Source organism: Rana temporaria, chromosome 1 (genome assembly GCF_905171775.1).
Source record: "Rana temporaria chromosome 1, aRanTem1.1, whole genome shotgun sequence".
Lineage (NCBI taxonomy): Eukaryota > Metazoa > Chordata > Amphibia > Anura > Ranidae > Rana > Rana temporaria.
Genome location: NC_053489.1, coordinates 431,701,320 through 431,716,888, shown reverse-complemented (window position 1 = coordinate 431,716,888; position 15,569 = coordinate 431,701,320). Strand labels below are relative to the sequence as shown.

The following is a 15,569-nucleotide window of genomic DNA, read 5'->3' as shown; positions in this document are numbered from 1 at the left end:
CCAGATTCCGATACGCCCCCCCTGCCCGCAGACCCCGACAACCAACGGCCAGGGTTGTCGGGAAGAGGTCCTTGTCCTCATCAACATGGGGACAAGGTGCTTTGGGGTGGGAGGCGCAGTGCGGTAAACACCGCTGTTACAACTTGCATTGAAATTTCCTCCGCTCTGCCGACAGCCCCGCCTCCTCCTGACCCCACGCCTGTGATAAACACATCTCAGCATTGGACTCGCATTCTGTCTATCACAGGCGCGAGGTCAGAAGGAGGCGGGGCTGTCGGCAGAGCGGAGGAAATTTCAATGCAAGTTGTAACAGCTGTGTTTACTGCTCTGCTATCCTACAGCTCTCCTCTTTCTTTATGCCATCGGGGCGATCACTGCGAGAACGGCTCGCGATTAACCCCGATCGCCAGCGGTGCTCGCCCCCCACTCCCAGGCAGCCAGCTCCTCGCCAGACCTAATTTTCCACTTGCAAAATGCGAGTAGGCGAGTGGAAAATTTGAGGTCTGCTATAACCCATGGTCTACAAAGCAAGTCCTGTGTCCTGAACTGCACTCCATATGTACTTTACATGTATGTGAACACTCCATTTAATTGTTTTGCCATCACTATCTAGACGTAGTAATTGTTCTGTTGTGAGAGGTTGTAGGGTTTATTTTTTGGTAATGAAGGAATAATAATTTATTACATTTTCTGTTTATCTCCTAGGATCAGTCTCTAGGTAGCTGGAGACTAAAAGTGAAAATTGGGGACAAGGAAGAAATTGTGTACAAGTTCACACCAAAGTATGTACTTAAAGCAGATCAGTCTGTTAAGGTAAGTTGTGGGGGAAGATCCTGTTTTATTTAATTAAATAATGCTTAGATGTTTTGTGCATCTTCAATGTACTACAACACACTGTAGCATTTAATTGACTTATAAAGGTATACTTTAAAAACAAACATAGGAGCTGCGGTGGCTCAACGCGATTGGCACTGCGCTGACAAGCCATTCACCTCTGCAGCTAGGGGTTCGGATCCCGGTCTCAGCTACATGTGAATTGAGTTTGGTGGTCTCAGCCCGGCTCCCGGTGGGTGTGCTATGCGAGGTAAGCCTGCGCTTAGTACACCCACCCCCCTCCCACAAAAACCACCACACTTACACGCACTCGAAATTGGGTTAACATGCACGCACTTTGACCACGCGGTCTCTAAAAAGAGAGGCGAAGGACTAACGGGGCTGGTTGAGCGGGCTAGATCCTCACTCCCTTATAGGGAGTCCCTCTGCCCCGTTGGGCTTCAAAGCGGAGCAGGTAGGGCGGGCTGTGTGGGAGGACCCCCTCACACACCCACCATTGCCACCCGGGGCATGGAGAAAGGTGGCAGATTGCCTCTGGGGGAGGCCTGCCTACTCCCAACTCCTGCAGTCCGGCTCCTCTCTCGAGTACACGCACAAAATACACTTAAAAAAAAAAAAAAAAAACATCTATACTTAATCTGTGCAATGGAATTGCACAGAGCGGCCCCGAACCTCCTCTTCTCAAGTCCCCTGCCGGCGCTCCTGGCCCCTCTTCTCTGCCCAGTGCTACCATGGGAAACCACTTCCCATGGGGGGCACGTGTGTGTGTGTGTGTGTGTTCACTCCCATGCTGTGTCCATTGTCTTTTGATTGACGGCACTGGGAGCCAATGTCTCCCAATGCCCCAGCAAAGCCAACAAGACGTGTAAGTGAGGTAAAAGAAGCAGACGTGCAACGGCGCTGGATCGAATGAGGGTTTGGGTAAGTAAAAGGGGATGCTGATGCCTAAACATTTTTACCCTACTGCAAGGAATGCATTAGGGTAAAAATGTTTAGGCTTTAGAACCACTTTAAATGGGTAACACTTTCATTAAAATGCACAGATTTGACAGAAAAAAATAACTATAGTCCAAGCCACATACAAATCTTACAAGTTTGAATGTTGTATCTAATACTCGGGTTCCAATTGTATCCCTTTGCTGTAAAGTTGTAGCATTACAACAATACAAAATTAACATGGTCTGACAAGTTTTAAGAGGGAACTTGTAACGGTCAGGGGTTAACGCCATTTACGATATTCTATTCCGAGCCCAAGACGGCTACCGACACTCCACAATCCGGCAGACGAACCCCAATAACGAGACACAGCTCTGTTTGAGGTTCAAACGAATAGAGCCTTTAATGGGAAACTCAGGCTTTTATACAGTTAGAAACCCCAATGAACAATGACTGAACTCCACCCACAACATTATACAATGAGCCCAATACACATCTTTTAGTCCAGACTTTCTGACACAATCCACATGAGCTAATTGGCTACAGCTGACAAGTCAGACATCATGACTCTGGCTTCTCTCACTTGCTATACAATACACATTCCTTTTAGTAGACATAAGTCAGACATCTGACCTTTAGACTGTGCTAACTCACAATACACATATATCATCAATAGAAATTCACACAATACAGTGTCCAATTAGCATAACACAATGAAAGGTCTTTAGAAGCCAGACTAAGGTTAGTTTACATGACAGTAGCAGACTTAATTACCCCCTTAACAGTCTGTGTTCCCACATGAATGAGTCACTCTTCTATTGACCTGTTGGGTTCAGAATCAACAACCTGTAATTAGTTCTTCCAGACATTCTTGAATATATTGTGGATTACAGACCCAGGTTTAAGCAACCCAACATATGTCCATTATTTCCTAGCTCAATCTGTGTAAGAGCTTCTGGGTCCCACGGCCCTCCCGTTACAGAACTAAACCCTCCTTATATCCTTTATAGCCAAGGAACCTGCCATTATTGCCTCTGTTTGATTTGCATCGCCATGGTCTGACACATCTGATCAGTTATGATACCAGACTTGATAGTTGAGAGCTTACATAAGCATACTAATGACTGTAATAATTATCCATGGGAAATGGTTAAATCTGTGGGTTTAGTCGGCTTAATCTGCGGGAACTAACAAAGTGTTTGTAATTTTTAACTGGCTAATACAGCTTTAACCACTTCAATACCAGGCACTTACACCCCCTTCCTGCCCAAGCCAATTTTCAGCTTTCATCGCTGTCATTGTTTAAATGACAATTGCGGGGTGATGCTACACTGTACCTAAACAGAATTTTTATCATTTTGTACCCACAAATAAAGCTTTCTTTTGGTGGTATTTTATCACCTCTGCGGTTATTTTTTGCTAAACAAATAAAAAAATACTTTTCTTTTTTGTTTCTGCTATAACATTTTGTAAATATGTTTTCTCCTTCACTGATGGGCGACACTGGACACTGAAGGTCTGCACTGATGGGCATCCCTCGTGGCACTGCCAGGCATTGTGGATGGGCATTGATTGGCAGCTGCCTGGGCATTGATTGACATATCCCTTGTGGTCCTGGGCAGTCATCAGAGGGGGGGGGCTGCGCTGATGAACAGTCAGCACAGAGACCCTCCTGTCCCGTGAGGAGAGCAGCCGAGTGAGGAAAAGATGATCAACTGCTCTTCCTGTTTACATCGTGATCAGTCATGATTGAACACGGCTGATCACATGGTAAAGAGCCTCTGTCGATGTATCGGTGTGTCAGACCACCGATTGCTGCCATGCGCGCCCCCACAGGCGCGTGGTGGCTGTTCTCCTGCTAGACCTCATATGGCGCCCAGTCAGGATAACTGAACCACCGTCTGGCCATCATTCTGCTATAGGCCAGGCGGGAAGTGGTTGGACGTCTCACCAGAAACATTTGCTGGTACTTCTGTTCCTCCAATGGGGACAATGAGCATTTTAGCACTTTTTATTTTGATAGGGCTACGAATGCGGAGCTACCATGGTTGACAGCAGCTGTCCACCACCCCAGCTGTGAATAAACCTATTTAATGCTTTCTGGTGGACAATGCTCGTCTGACAGAAGGCATGTACTAGAGACGAGTGCCATTCACAACAGCAGGTAGGGAGCCAGTAAGCTCCCAACAGAAGCTCCTTCACATTCGGGTTTCTCACACCAGCCTCTGACGTTGCACTCCTGCCCATTACAGTGTACCAACTGCTCCCGGGGGCAAACAAGTGCACAGCAGACCGGGTTGGAAAATCTGCATTTCCAAGTGTTGGACCAGGAAGAGGGAAGCTGGGCAAGCTTTTTGCACTGCCAAGTGTGTGGACACCGTAGGAGAGGACAAAGGTGTTAAGACTTCTACCCTTTTAAGTGCAAAGCCATCTGAGGAGACGCAGTGGAAGAGGAAGGAGGGGGACGTGATAGAATGAAGGAAGACATGAAAAAGAGAGGGAAAGAATAAAAATAGATGGAGGAGGTTGATAACATGCCTGACTTCCTATCTACCAAGGGAAGACTATGGAGAGGAGCTGGGCACTCGGGTGAAGAGATGTGCAGGCAGGGGGAGCAGATGCCTAATGCTCTGAATTGTTGCAGGTGTTCTGGTTGGATGGACACTGAACGTTATCATTGCAGGTATTTAGAAAATGGGGACACGGCACACACGCTTTGCTGTAGCTCCTCCATTGGAATGCCCATAACTTGGGCTTGAGCATGAGGTGGAGATGACAGAATTTCGTCTATTGCACAACCACAACAATGGTCAGGATGGGATCAATGCCATAAGCACTTGATTTAACAATTATTTGTTGAAAAAGTTGTGATGCTGGTTTTAGTTTTCTTGAGAAATGGTAAAATATGTATTTTATTAGCGGTAACAAAGTCAAGAAGAAGAAGAATGTAAATTAAACAGTTTGTGCAGTTACAAAGTCAGATTTTTGGCAGCAGAGGTTAAAGTGTGGTAATGGTAGTAAAGCACATGTGCTGGCAGACAATCTGGTGATATCCAATGTTAAAACATCATGCACGTTATTCAAGAGTGTCCATAAAGAGCAGAAAGTCCACAAAGTGAGAAAAAATGTTCTAACAAATCAAAGTCCTCCTAAGTGGCACTTCCTAGTGTAGCAACACAAACATGTAAAGTGACTCCAGTGCTCTTCCTTCACCAAGATCCACTAGCCATTGGTAAATGGCATTCGATATTAACAGCAGCCAGTCCTCCAGATGCAGTGCTCAATGATGGGAAATCCTAGCCAAAAAAAGCTTTCCACACGGAGCCCATGGTAGCTTCCTGGAATTGGGCAGTGCTTGCTGCTCTCTACCATGGGCTCTGTGTGGCTCCTTAGGACTTACTTATTAGTGAGCCCTTAGGAACCATCTGAAATGTTTTAACTTGCATGGGGTGTGGTGACATTTTGTGATTACATGGTGGAATTTTATTATAGCATTAATTGGCCTGGAGAGTGCTGCCATGTCACATTCCACCACTTGTCTGTAATGAGGTAAATATTGGTAGTTTTTTTTATTTATTAGGAAATGTTTTATAATTATTTCACCTTTTACACTTCTTGTAGATCTATAGTGCTGATGCTGGAGTACCACATAGCCCTCCTTCTGTGTTGATTTGGAAAAACCAAAGTTCTTGGGGAACTGACAGTAACATCAGGTTCTGTCTGGTGAACAATGAAGATGAGGTCAGTTTGATTTAATTTTAGTGTTTGTGTTATATATATTCTATCATTTTGTTCAATTTTATTTTTCTTCCCCTTTTTTGGAGCTGGTATATGAATATTAAAAAGAGAACTATATTTCTTGTACAGAACTCAGGATCTTTAATTAGGTGAAGGTAGCTGCATATAACCAATGGCAAAACGGAAAGCTGCAGGGACATCACCCTTAGCAGTCCTATTAATTTAATCTTTTGCATAAACCAAATCGAAAGCTATAGAAGTCAGTCACACAAACCCATCGGTACCAATTTATTTTGTGTGGGTGAAAATGTTGTGACCATTTATTTGATTTGGTAATGCTTTAGGATGAATGCAGAACAAATGCCAACCCAGCACCATATATGGCAACTGTAACCACTGGTCATATTCGCAGCAGGTTTTTTCATATAGTAAAAAGTTGTTGCAGTTTGAATTATTTTATTGTGTGAATTTGGAACTCTTCTTGCTTTTTCAACAGGAAGTGGCAGTGAGAATTGTATCAAGGTCGGTCCTCACCACTGTAGAGGAAGATGAAGAAGAGGAGGAGGAGGAAGAAGAAGCTGACTTTGGGGAGGAAGATCTTTTTCATCAGCAGGTAATTTGCCAAAATGACTGTATTCACATGGTAAAATATGGTGTATTTCTGGTATTGCTTTGGAACTCTATAAAAGGTTGAACGGCAACCCACTGCCCCATTTATTTTATTTATTTATTTATTTATTTATTTATTTATTTTATTTTTAAGCTAGAGGAATGTGGAGGGTAGTTAAGTTGCCATGAATAGGCCTACATGGCAGCATACACACACAACTCTCCACATGGGAGGAAAAATGTGCCTACCAAATTTTTTTTTTTTAAATTCTGAAACAATATTCCATTGCTGTTAAAATAAGGTCAAACTGGTGGGATCCACAATGTAGTTGGAGATAAAGGTGGAGAAGAATGAGACACTCTAGCGCAGGGATATGCAATTAGGGGACCTTCAGCTGTTGTAAAATTACAAGTCCCATCATGCCTCTGCTCTAGCGTATGCTGCCCAGGCTGATGATATTCTCCTGGTCAAATGACCTCTCGCTCTTCAGCGAACCACCTTCCCACTAGCAAGTGGGCATTTTTAAATTACACTTGCAGTGGAACCTTTGATTACGAGCATAATCCGTTCCAGGAGAATGCTCGTAATCCAAAGCATTTGCATATCAGTTAGTTACCCCATAGTCAATGGAAACCAAGATAATTTGTGGGGGGGGGGGGGGTGTCGAGCCTTGGAAATACTCGGACAGCTCGGCTGAACCCAGAAACACTCTGGAACTGAGTGATTCCGAGCATTTCCGAACTGTTCCGAGTGTCACTGGCACCCCTGGCCTAATGCGGTACTGCATACCCCATTGACTTGAATCCTGCTCGTTTTGCGCGACAACACTCGCAAAACCGAGTCAAGATTAAAAAAAAAACAATTGTTCATCTTTCAAATCGTTCGTTAACCGCGTTACTCGTTAACCAAGGTTCCACTGTACAACCAAACTCTGTATGCTGGTGATGTTGTCTGGCCTTTTCTTTCCCCTGCTGGTATGATAAAAAGCCTGCCATCTTTACAGAGTGCATACATCAGATTAACGAAACTTCAAGGAATTTGGTTATCTGGAAATACTCGCAATCCCCAGTCTTTATTTGTAGTGGAATATAGTCGGCACTTTTTGGGCAAATTTTTGTATTGGCTGTAAAATAACCTTGTCGGGGTTAAACGCGTTTTAAGGATCAGAGCTTCTTAAAGCCTCAATTTCTGAGACTGTGCCAAAGTAATGGCTACCAAAAAAGGCAACAGCTTTGAGTAACGTTTTCCAAAGCGCAATGCTCAGTAGGGGCTAATGGAGTGGAGGAGAGGAAATTCAATACGAAGGAGAGATGCCACTTAGTTTAACCACTTCCCGCCCCCCGGTTATAGCAAAATGATAGCTGGGCAGGACTTTCTTGGATACAGGTGGACATCATATGACACCCTCCTGGATTGCACCTGGGGCTGTGCTGTGGTGCTTTCGGTGTCCCGACTCACTGCCAGTACCATGTGTTTGCTGTGTCCAGTCACAGAAAATCACATGACAATTGTAAACAATGGATGACTTCCTTTTCATGCCTACCATTGTGCACAATTGTGTTGCTAGCTATGATTGGTCACAGTGATCACATGGTACCAACAGGACCAGACACTGCTCATCTGTACCATGCAATTGGCTATGGCCAAGCACAGCTAATCCCAGTGAAATTCACTGGTATAAATCGTAATGTGTCACTGATCACTTCCCCAGAGTAGTAGTGTTGCTCTGGTCAGTGTGTTTAATAAAAAGAAAATTGCTTTCTTCAAAAAAACTTGCCATGCCTCTTACTAAATACCTTGGACTCTCTACTTGCCTCAAGAAATGAGATAGACCGTCAGTACATCAGGATTGATTTTTCAGATAGAGAGATGGATTATCTCATCTCATAGTTTTATGGATTCTATAACTTAACATAACCTAAATGTATTAAGAAAGATTTGCAACATGTTTTTATTAATTTAGCAACAAATAAACTCAGTGGTGATTAAATACCACCAAAAGAAAGCTCCACTTGTGTGAAATTATAAAAATTGGCCTGGGCAGGAAGGGGGGTTAGTGCCCAGTATTGAAGTAGTTAAATATACTTTCTATGAGATCCCAGCCTGAGAACCGCACCAAAACGGAATTCTTCCTAAATCATTTTTCCCATACTTTTTTGTAGGTTTCTTCTTCTTTTTTTTTTTTCTTTTTTTTTTTTGTGTGTGTGTTTTGGTTGACTGATTTTCTTGCGCAAAGTATCAACGGTATGGAAGGAGCAATCTGAGCAGAAAAGGCTAGAAGGCCTAATCTCCATGCTTTCAAATGTGTATTGCACTGCATCTGGAGGATCGGCTTGCTGTTCTAGGCCTTGGGTCTTTTAAAGCTGCTGCAGCTCCAAAGACCCTTCTATTACTCCTGCTGTTTGAGCTTTTTCTCTAGGTGAACTGGAAATGCATAGAAGGGTCCTGGGACCCACTTGACAGTGTTCCAGGGCATTTCTTCGACAAGGTATTTGTTAACTAGCAGTTTCACTTGTGATCTACCGTAACAAACGCCACCATAAAAAAAATTGAAGTTGTGCTCGATTTTTCGGGACTTGACTAATGCCGCGTACACACGGTCGTTTTTTTGTGATGGGGGGGAAAAAAAACATTTTTAAAAACGTCATTTAAAATGACCGTGTGTGGGGGGAAAATGTCGTTTTATGTCTTCTGAAAAACAACCAAAAAAAAAAATTTGAACATGCTTAAATTTTTTATGTAGTTTTTCAAAACGTCGTTTTTTGTGTCGTAAAAATTACCGTGTGTGGGCTAAAACGACATTTAAAACAACGTTTTTAAACCCGCGCATGCTCAGAAGCAAGTTATGATGTGAGCTTGAATGGAAAAGAGTGCCGCCGTACGTGCTGAACGTAACCGCGCTTTGCTAGAGCATTTTGAAAAAACGATGGTGTGTAGGCAACGTCGTTTTTTAAAATGAAGTTTGAAAAACGTCGTTTTTTTTTTCATGAGAAAAAACGTTTTTTTACAAGACAAAAAACGACCGTGTGTACGCGGCATAAGAGTGTTGAATTCCCTTCCTTGGGTCCCAGCTTGAATTTACTGGATTTGCTCTCTATTCTGTGTTCAGGGTGAGTAGGTCCTTCTGCCACAGGGGAGTGGGGCCTTGTTTCATAGAATGTCTTAAAGGGGTTGTAAAGGTAAAAAAAAAAATCCCTAAATAGCCTTAGTACAATTTACCTTAGTGCAGTCCTCCTTCACTTACCTCATCCTTCGATTTTGCTTTTAAATGTCCTTATTACTTCTGAGAAATCTTCAGTTCCTGTTCTTGAGGGGGCGAGCAGGAGGGTCAGGACACCTGCTAACACACAGCTCCTTTCTCTATTTGCAAAGTAGAGAGCGTTCTGACCCTCCTGCTCGCCCCCTCAAGAGGCTTTCTCCACACCAGGGAGAAAGTGTCGCATTACGGTGTGTAGTCAGACAGAAGAACAGGAAGTGAGGATTTCTCAGAAGAAATACGGACATTTAAAAACAAAATCGAAGGATGAGGTAAGTGAAGGAGGACTAGACTAAGGTAAAGGAAGCTATTTAGGGCATTTTTGTTTTACCTTTACAACCCCTTTAAGCCTTGTGCTTTAGTTTTCTTGCATTGGACTGATGTCTGCAACTTAGGTGTTGCAAGACCCGCACCTTTGGGAAGGTGTGGGCGTTTTCCCTGTGATGGGGCAAGTGACCTTTTTCCAACATTGGAAGACGCTGAGACTCATGCCCTTGACCACACTATCTCCTTTAGATGTGGCATTACAATCTAACTTTCTTCAACCAGTAGTTTCTTCTCCAGAAGAGAAGAAACTGGGTGCACACATTGGGTTACAGCTCCCGCTGGAATCCTGCTGCAGGTACTCCCTGCTGGGGATTGGCTATGTGCAGAAGCCTTAATGGGAGTTGGCCACCAGGGATTTTTGTTTTTCTTCCCCGGCTGATCCACAGGCTTTTGAGGAAGCTTTCCTCGGTGTCCCTTACTCCATGGCTGTGGATGCTTCTCTGGACCAGGAAGCACAGTGCTGATGACTTTTTGCTTGTTCTGCTCACTGGGGGTTCTTGTGCACCAGTCTGGAGTCTGGAGTTGTAAAATACCTTCATCCCAGTCTACCTTTTATAGGGATATGTTTTTTTGTGCACCCAACCTCCCTTATGCAATCATGTTGATTTCAGGGTTTGCGCACCTAAACTGTTGCCAGCCTTGGTGGTTCTTTGGCTATCCATGGAAATTTTGCTCTGTGAAGTGCTATTTTTTTCTTAGGCACCTCATGTGACATGGGTTGTCTTGCCAGGCAACGTCACTCCTAAGGTGGAACTTTAATCAAGAATTAAAGTATTGACATTTTTTCCTACTGCTGACCCCTTTTTATATGTATGGCTGTATGTAAAACATTTGAAATAAGTATCCATACTGAAATCTAGCAGTTCCCTTTTTCGTTCTGTTCTGCGCAGCTTCAGTTTCCGTCACTTTGCTGGAAAATCATATCAGTGGGGCAATCACTAGATTGATCTGCTGACAGCATGAGGGAAGGAGGAAACTACAGAAATAAGAGGCATTCTCGATCCTACACTGTCTTGTCTGCAGCAACTCTTCTCCCCTCTTTCTGGTCTCGCAAGCTTTGCTGATGGCAGCAGAAGTCCAGTGAGAAATGGGTGGGGCCGAACTGCGCTGTGTTTATGGATGCACGCTCTGGAGCCCGCCCACATGAGTGCAGGCTTGCTATGGGGACACTCAGAGAAGAGGAGCAAAGAACACTGGCAGGGGACCCCAGAAGAGGAGGTTCAGGCCGTTCTGTGCAAAATAATTGCACAGAGCTTGTGGGTAACATGTTTGTTCATTTTAGGAAAAATAAAATTGGGTTTAAAACCGTTTTAAGGGTTCCCCATATATGCCCTCAAATTCTCTACTGGCAAGAATCTGCAGCTGAGGAACATTGGCCCCTTATATATATAATAATGTGTGTGTGTGTATGTATATGTGTGTGTATGTGTGTGTGTGTGTGTGTGTGTGTGTGTGTATATGTATATATATATATATATATATTCAATCACATATGTGTTTTCGCTTCTGCGCGCGAGCTTGACGGGGTATGTATGTATGTATGTATGTATGTATAAAAAAAAATTTGTTCATAGAGAAACAAAATTCCTGCTGCCTTTCCTTTCCTTTTTGGTTCTCCTGGATTCTGATCTCCTGTGGGCTGCATTAATGTTCCTAACTATGTGTGTCAATTGACTTGGTTAAAAACAATTGACAGAGAGAAATCCCCCCTTTTTTTTTTTTTTTTTTTTTTTTTTCCCACCTACTACTAGCAGAGGTAAAAATCATCTGTATTGCGTGGTTTTGGGAAAAATGAAATTTTGAGGTAAGCGTATCTATTGCACACTTTATAATTCTTTTTTTTGTTTTCCTTCCCTATAGGGTGATCCTCGACCAAAATCAACAAGTTGTTCTGTGATGTAATTATGCAGCATTGTTCTTTATTTTACTGCCAGTGCCACTGAAATCTATTTTTATACCTATGAAAATGTTATTTTCTTTTAAGGTATCTCTTAGTTATTTCATGTAAACAGCAATCTACTGCCAGTCATGTTTCCAAAAGCTTTTTTTTTTTTTTCTCTGATTTTATAAACACTATTTCCCAGGTCAGGGAATACAATTTTTTTTTTTTTTTTTTATTATTGTTTTTACTTTTAATATGGCAGAGATACAGTTTTTATATTGTGTGGCTGCACGAAAGGGTGCTTTTATTTTATTGGTTACTTTAACAGTGCCGCTTAAAGAATAGTTAGGTTAGTTTGAAGACTTTTTAAACCTGTTACTTAAAAGTAATGTTTTAAGTAACAAAGGTTTTCAGGCAATAGACATAGCATAAGTATCCATGGCTCTGAAGCTGTTCACCTCGGTTATTTCAATAACACAAAATGACATAGTAGGTGACTGGAAAAAAAACAATGAATATTGCTGAGACATGTTAGTTTTTATTATATGAAACTGTTGTGGTATATTTGCTTCCAGAAAGCAAAAATGTACATGTTTGTTTTCCCATAACCTGGATGAGGGGAAGAAAGCTCAACTACAGATTTTATAAAAGCAGCTGTTGGTAAATGTTTTGTAGTCCTCGAAAATTGTTTAAATGACCATGATCCACATTTTTATGCTGCCTGTGGGTTCTTGCCTAGCACGTAGGCAAAGCTTTTGACCATTAATAAAATAAATTCAGAGCTTGACCATTATTGGTGTGTAAAGGGTAAACAAACAAATGTTTTTTTTTTTTTTTTTTAGCTTATTTGTTTTATTGTATTAGGCTGAATAATCTGTCACTATGTTGTGGACTGGCACTTTGTTTCTGCATTGCATAATACTGTTTTCTTAGATCAAGCTAATGTATTTGAAGTAGCATAAAGCATTGTTTGCATTGAAGAGCAAATTGCATTTGATGTGTTCTCTCATGCCTTTTCTGATCGTGGAAAACTGCCCTTCAAACCAGTCACTTGGGATAATGGTATTGCATAGGGTTTTGTATAGCTCTGCGCCTTCTAAATTATTAATGCCATTTCAAACCATTGTAATGGTTAGTGTGTGTGTGTGTGTGTGTGTGTGTGTGTGTGTGTGTGTGTGTGTGTTTTTCGCTTGGGTATTTTCCTTAGGAAAAAAATAGATTTGGTCAACACTCAAGCATTAAAATTTAACCTTTTGCTTTGCCCATATAGGGCAAATGCAACAGGTCCACTTTAATGTTGACTCCTCAAGCTGCTTATATTGGTCTTTCATCATTCACCTGCAGTAAGTAAGAAGTAGTCTTGTGTAAGTTGAGCCTTTAGTTGGCTATGCAGGTTTTTTTTTTTTTTTCCTCAGCCAGTTTGTTTGGAGGTTGCTGGACCAGCCAAATATTGATCAGTGTATGGCCATTTTTCATAGGTATACCCCCTATTCATGTATGTTAAAAATAAAAAAAACTGAGTGCCTAAGTGGCCAGTTGCCAAGCACCTATTACACATGAGGAAGTTATGCATGTCTTTCCCATATCTCAAAGTACAGGCTATGTCCCTTAACTCCAACACATGTGGTTTGAGATACAGGGCAGTTAGGAAAAGGCAAGTATAAGCAGCTGGAGGAAGAACAATAAATTTAACCTTTTTACATATACAAAGCACAATTTTACCCTAATCTGTTTTTCTGTGAATTTCCAGTACTATAAATGGTACCACTATAAATGGTACCACTATAAATGGTAGCATAGTACTTAGAATGTCTTATTCTTTAGTGCTGTTGTCAAGATGTATATTAAACATGTTGGTATGCAGAGCCCATTGCACTGTTATACTTAATGATATCTCCATTATTTCCAGTTTAAAGAGTTTTTATTCATAGCAAAACTGCTTGCTTTTAATTGCAGAGTGGAGACATGTGGCTTGCTTTTGGCAATAGAGGGCTGATTTGCACACTCAATGATAGGGGGTGACTTGTATTGAGGGTTCTTAACTGACATTGTGTGCATGTTTGCATGTTAACATTCTCCCTCTAATGACTTTGCTTTAACTAAGATGGTGGCCCCAGAGCCTTGATCCTTCCAGAACCTGCTTCTTAAAGTATAAAGCTCTTTTGGAAACGTAAAAAATAGGAAATTTACACCTTCCATGTTAGTTTGCTGATCCGCTGACCTTCCTCCATTACTGCCCTTTTCAACTGCCAGGGACAAAGAAAAATACCCTGTAGTTGCCAGGTATGGGCGCATGGGTCTCTTTCTCATGTCAGTGCTGAATAGCCACCTTTGCACCTATTGCTATCATAAAGGGAGGTCTAAGCCATGACTTAAAGCTTACTTGGGTCTACCTCCTGGCTCCCAGAAACTAACTGGAGCAGCAATAATGTAAGGCATGTGTACTTGCTGGGGTAGGTGGTTTTACCATCGGCAAACCACATGTTCATGTTAAACTTCCTCAGGGGAGCTTTTTGTTACAAAATCTCAATTATGCTAAAGTTCATTTATTAATCATGAACATTTTTCATAACTAAATAAGCAGTTATTTCTCTACCAAATTCTGTTTATAGTTGTTGCTTTATATACTGTCAAATTACATTTACAAAAACCTGCAATAAATGTTTGTTCAATCAAGCAGACAGTGTGTAATTTCTTTAAAAGGACTAGTCACAATCGCTTGTGTGAGAAGGCTGTCCTATAATCTGCCACTTGCCACCTTGTGGCCTAAACTAGTTACAAGACTTTGACTCCATAGATATGTTTTGTGTACTAGTTGGGGCACGCCAGCTCCCATCAGTTTTTTTCACGTCGATATTGCTTCATTATATTTAACATTTTGTCTGTAGCCTACTGATGCGATTGCTTTAGTGTGAGGAAAATGCTCTACTAACCTGCCTATGCTCAGCTGCCATTAATATTTTTATTAGGTGAGAAATTCGCATTTCACCCTAACTAACCGAAAGGAATGCAAAATTTTTTTATTGCAGCTAAAAATCCTACTCTGCATGTAAGGCACAAAAAATTATTAGCTCTTGCATCAAGTAAAAAATGGAAGTGGTATGCCTTCCTTGCTATTGGGGGGGGGGGTGTGCAAGATATTTTTGTATTTACACTGATATCATTTTTACAAGGCTATACACACCTTGATGCTACAAGGCTGCCACTTTTGTTTTGCAGAAATTTAAATGGGGGCATTAATGTAAACGTTAGGACTCTCCAGTACCTCAATGGAAATGTGCTTGTACATAACATATGAGCATGTTTTTTCTTTCAAATCCCTTATCGCTTTAATCTGAGGGGAATTACAGGGTGTCAGATAGATAAATACAGCTTTGTCAATAAGTTTTCTCCACAGTTTTGTCTGTGATACTTAAACAATTAGTTGTTGCCTGATCAATAAGGTAAAATGAAGAAATTGGTAGCTTAAGCAATGTAAGACTTTATCCCAAATTCAGGCAAAACTTGTGTTATGTTTCCCCCATAAGAGGTTTTTTCTTTTCCCTGTTATGACATTCTCCAGGATAGGAATCGAGGGTAATCTCCCGACAGGGCACCCAGCAATAAAATCTCCAGTCACCACTGGAGAGGATTTCCCTAAATTTTCTATTCTGTCTGACACAAGTCTGATGTACAGAAAGTTAGGGGAAATCTCCCAAATGGAAGACACAACAATAAAAGTCGTATAGCAATTTATACGATTAGTCCAGGTTCACACTGGGCTGCGGAGTGAAGCCGTGTGAGTTCAGCTGAACTTGCACAATTTCACTCCCCCTGGTAGTTCTGATTTCGGCCGCGATTACAGAGACATCTGTGCAGGTTTCTGCCCAGATGTCAATGTAAATTGCGGTCCGAAATCACAAATAGTAGTACAGAAACTAGTTGTTTTTTAAACCGGTGCAGCGCCGCACCGATTAGGACGGTGTCATTGCCAGCAAATGCTGCCG

The 15,569-nt window shown here is 41.9% G+C and overlaps 1 protein-coding gene across 1 annotated transcript in view; it reads left to right on the top strand.

Moving 5' to 3' along the window:
• LMNB2 (lamin B2) overlaps positions 1–14,259 on the top strand; it is a 58,363-nt gene extending 44,104 nt beyond the window's left edge. Inside the window, exons 9-12 of the mRNA XM_040325688.1 lie at positions 706–813; positions 5,392–5,511; positions 6,005–6,121; positions 11,562–14,259. Coding sequence (XP_040181622.1) covers positions 706–813; positions 5,392–5,511; positions 6,005–6,121; positions 11,562–11,603 — 387 coding nt within the window. The 3' untranslated portion in view covers positions 11,604–14,259. The remainder of the gene's footprint in view (positions 1–705; positions 814–5,391; positions 5,512–6,004; positions 6,122–11,561) is intronic.
• Positions 14,260–15,569: the final 1,310 nt, after the last annotated feature.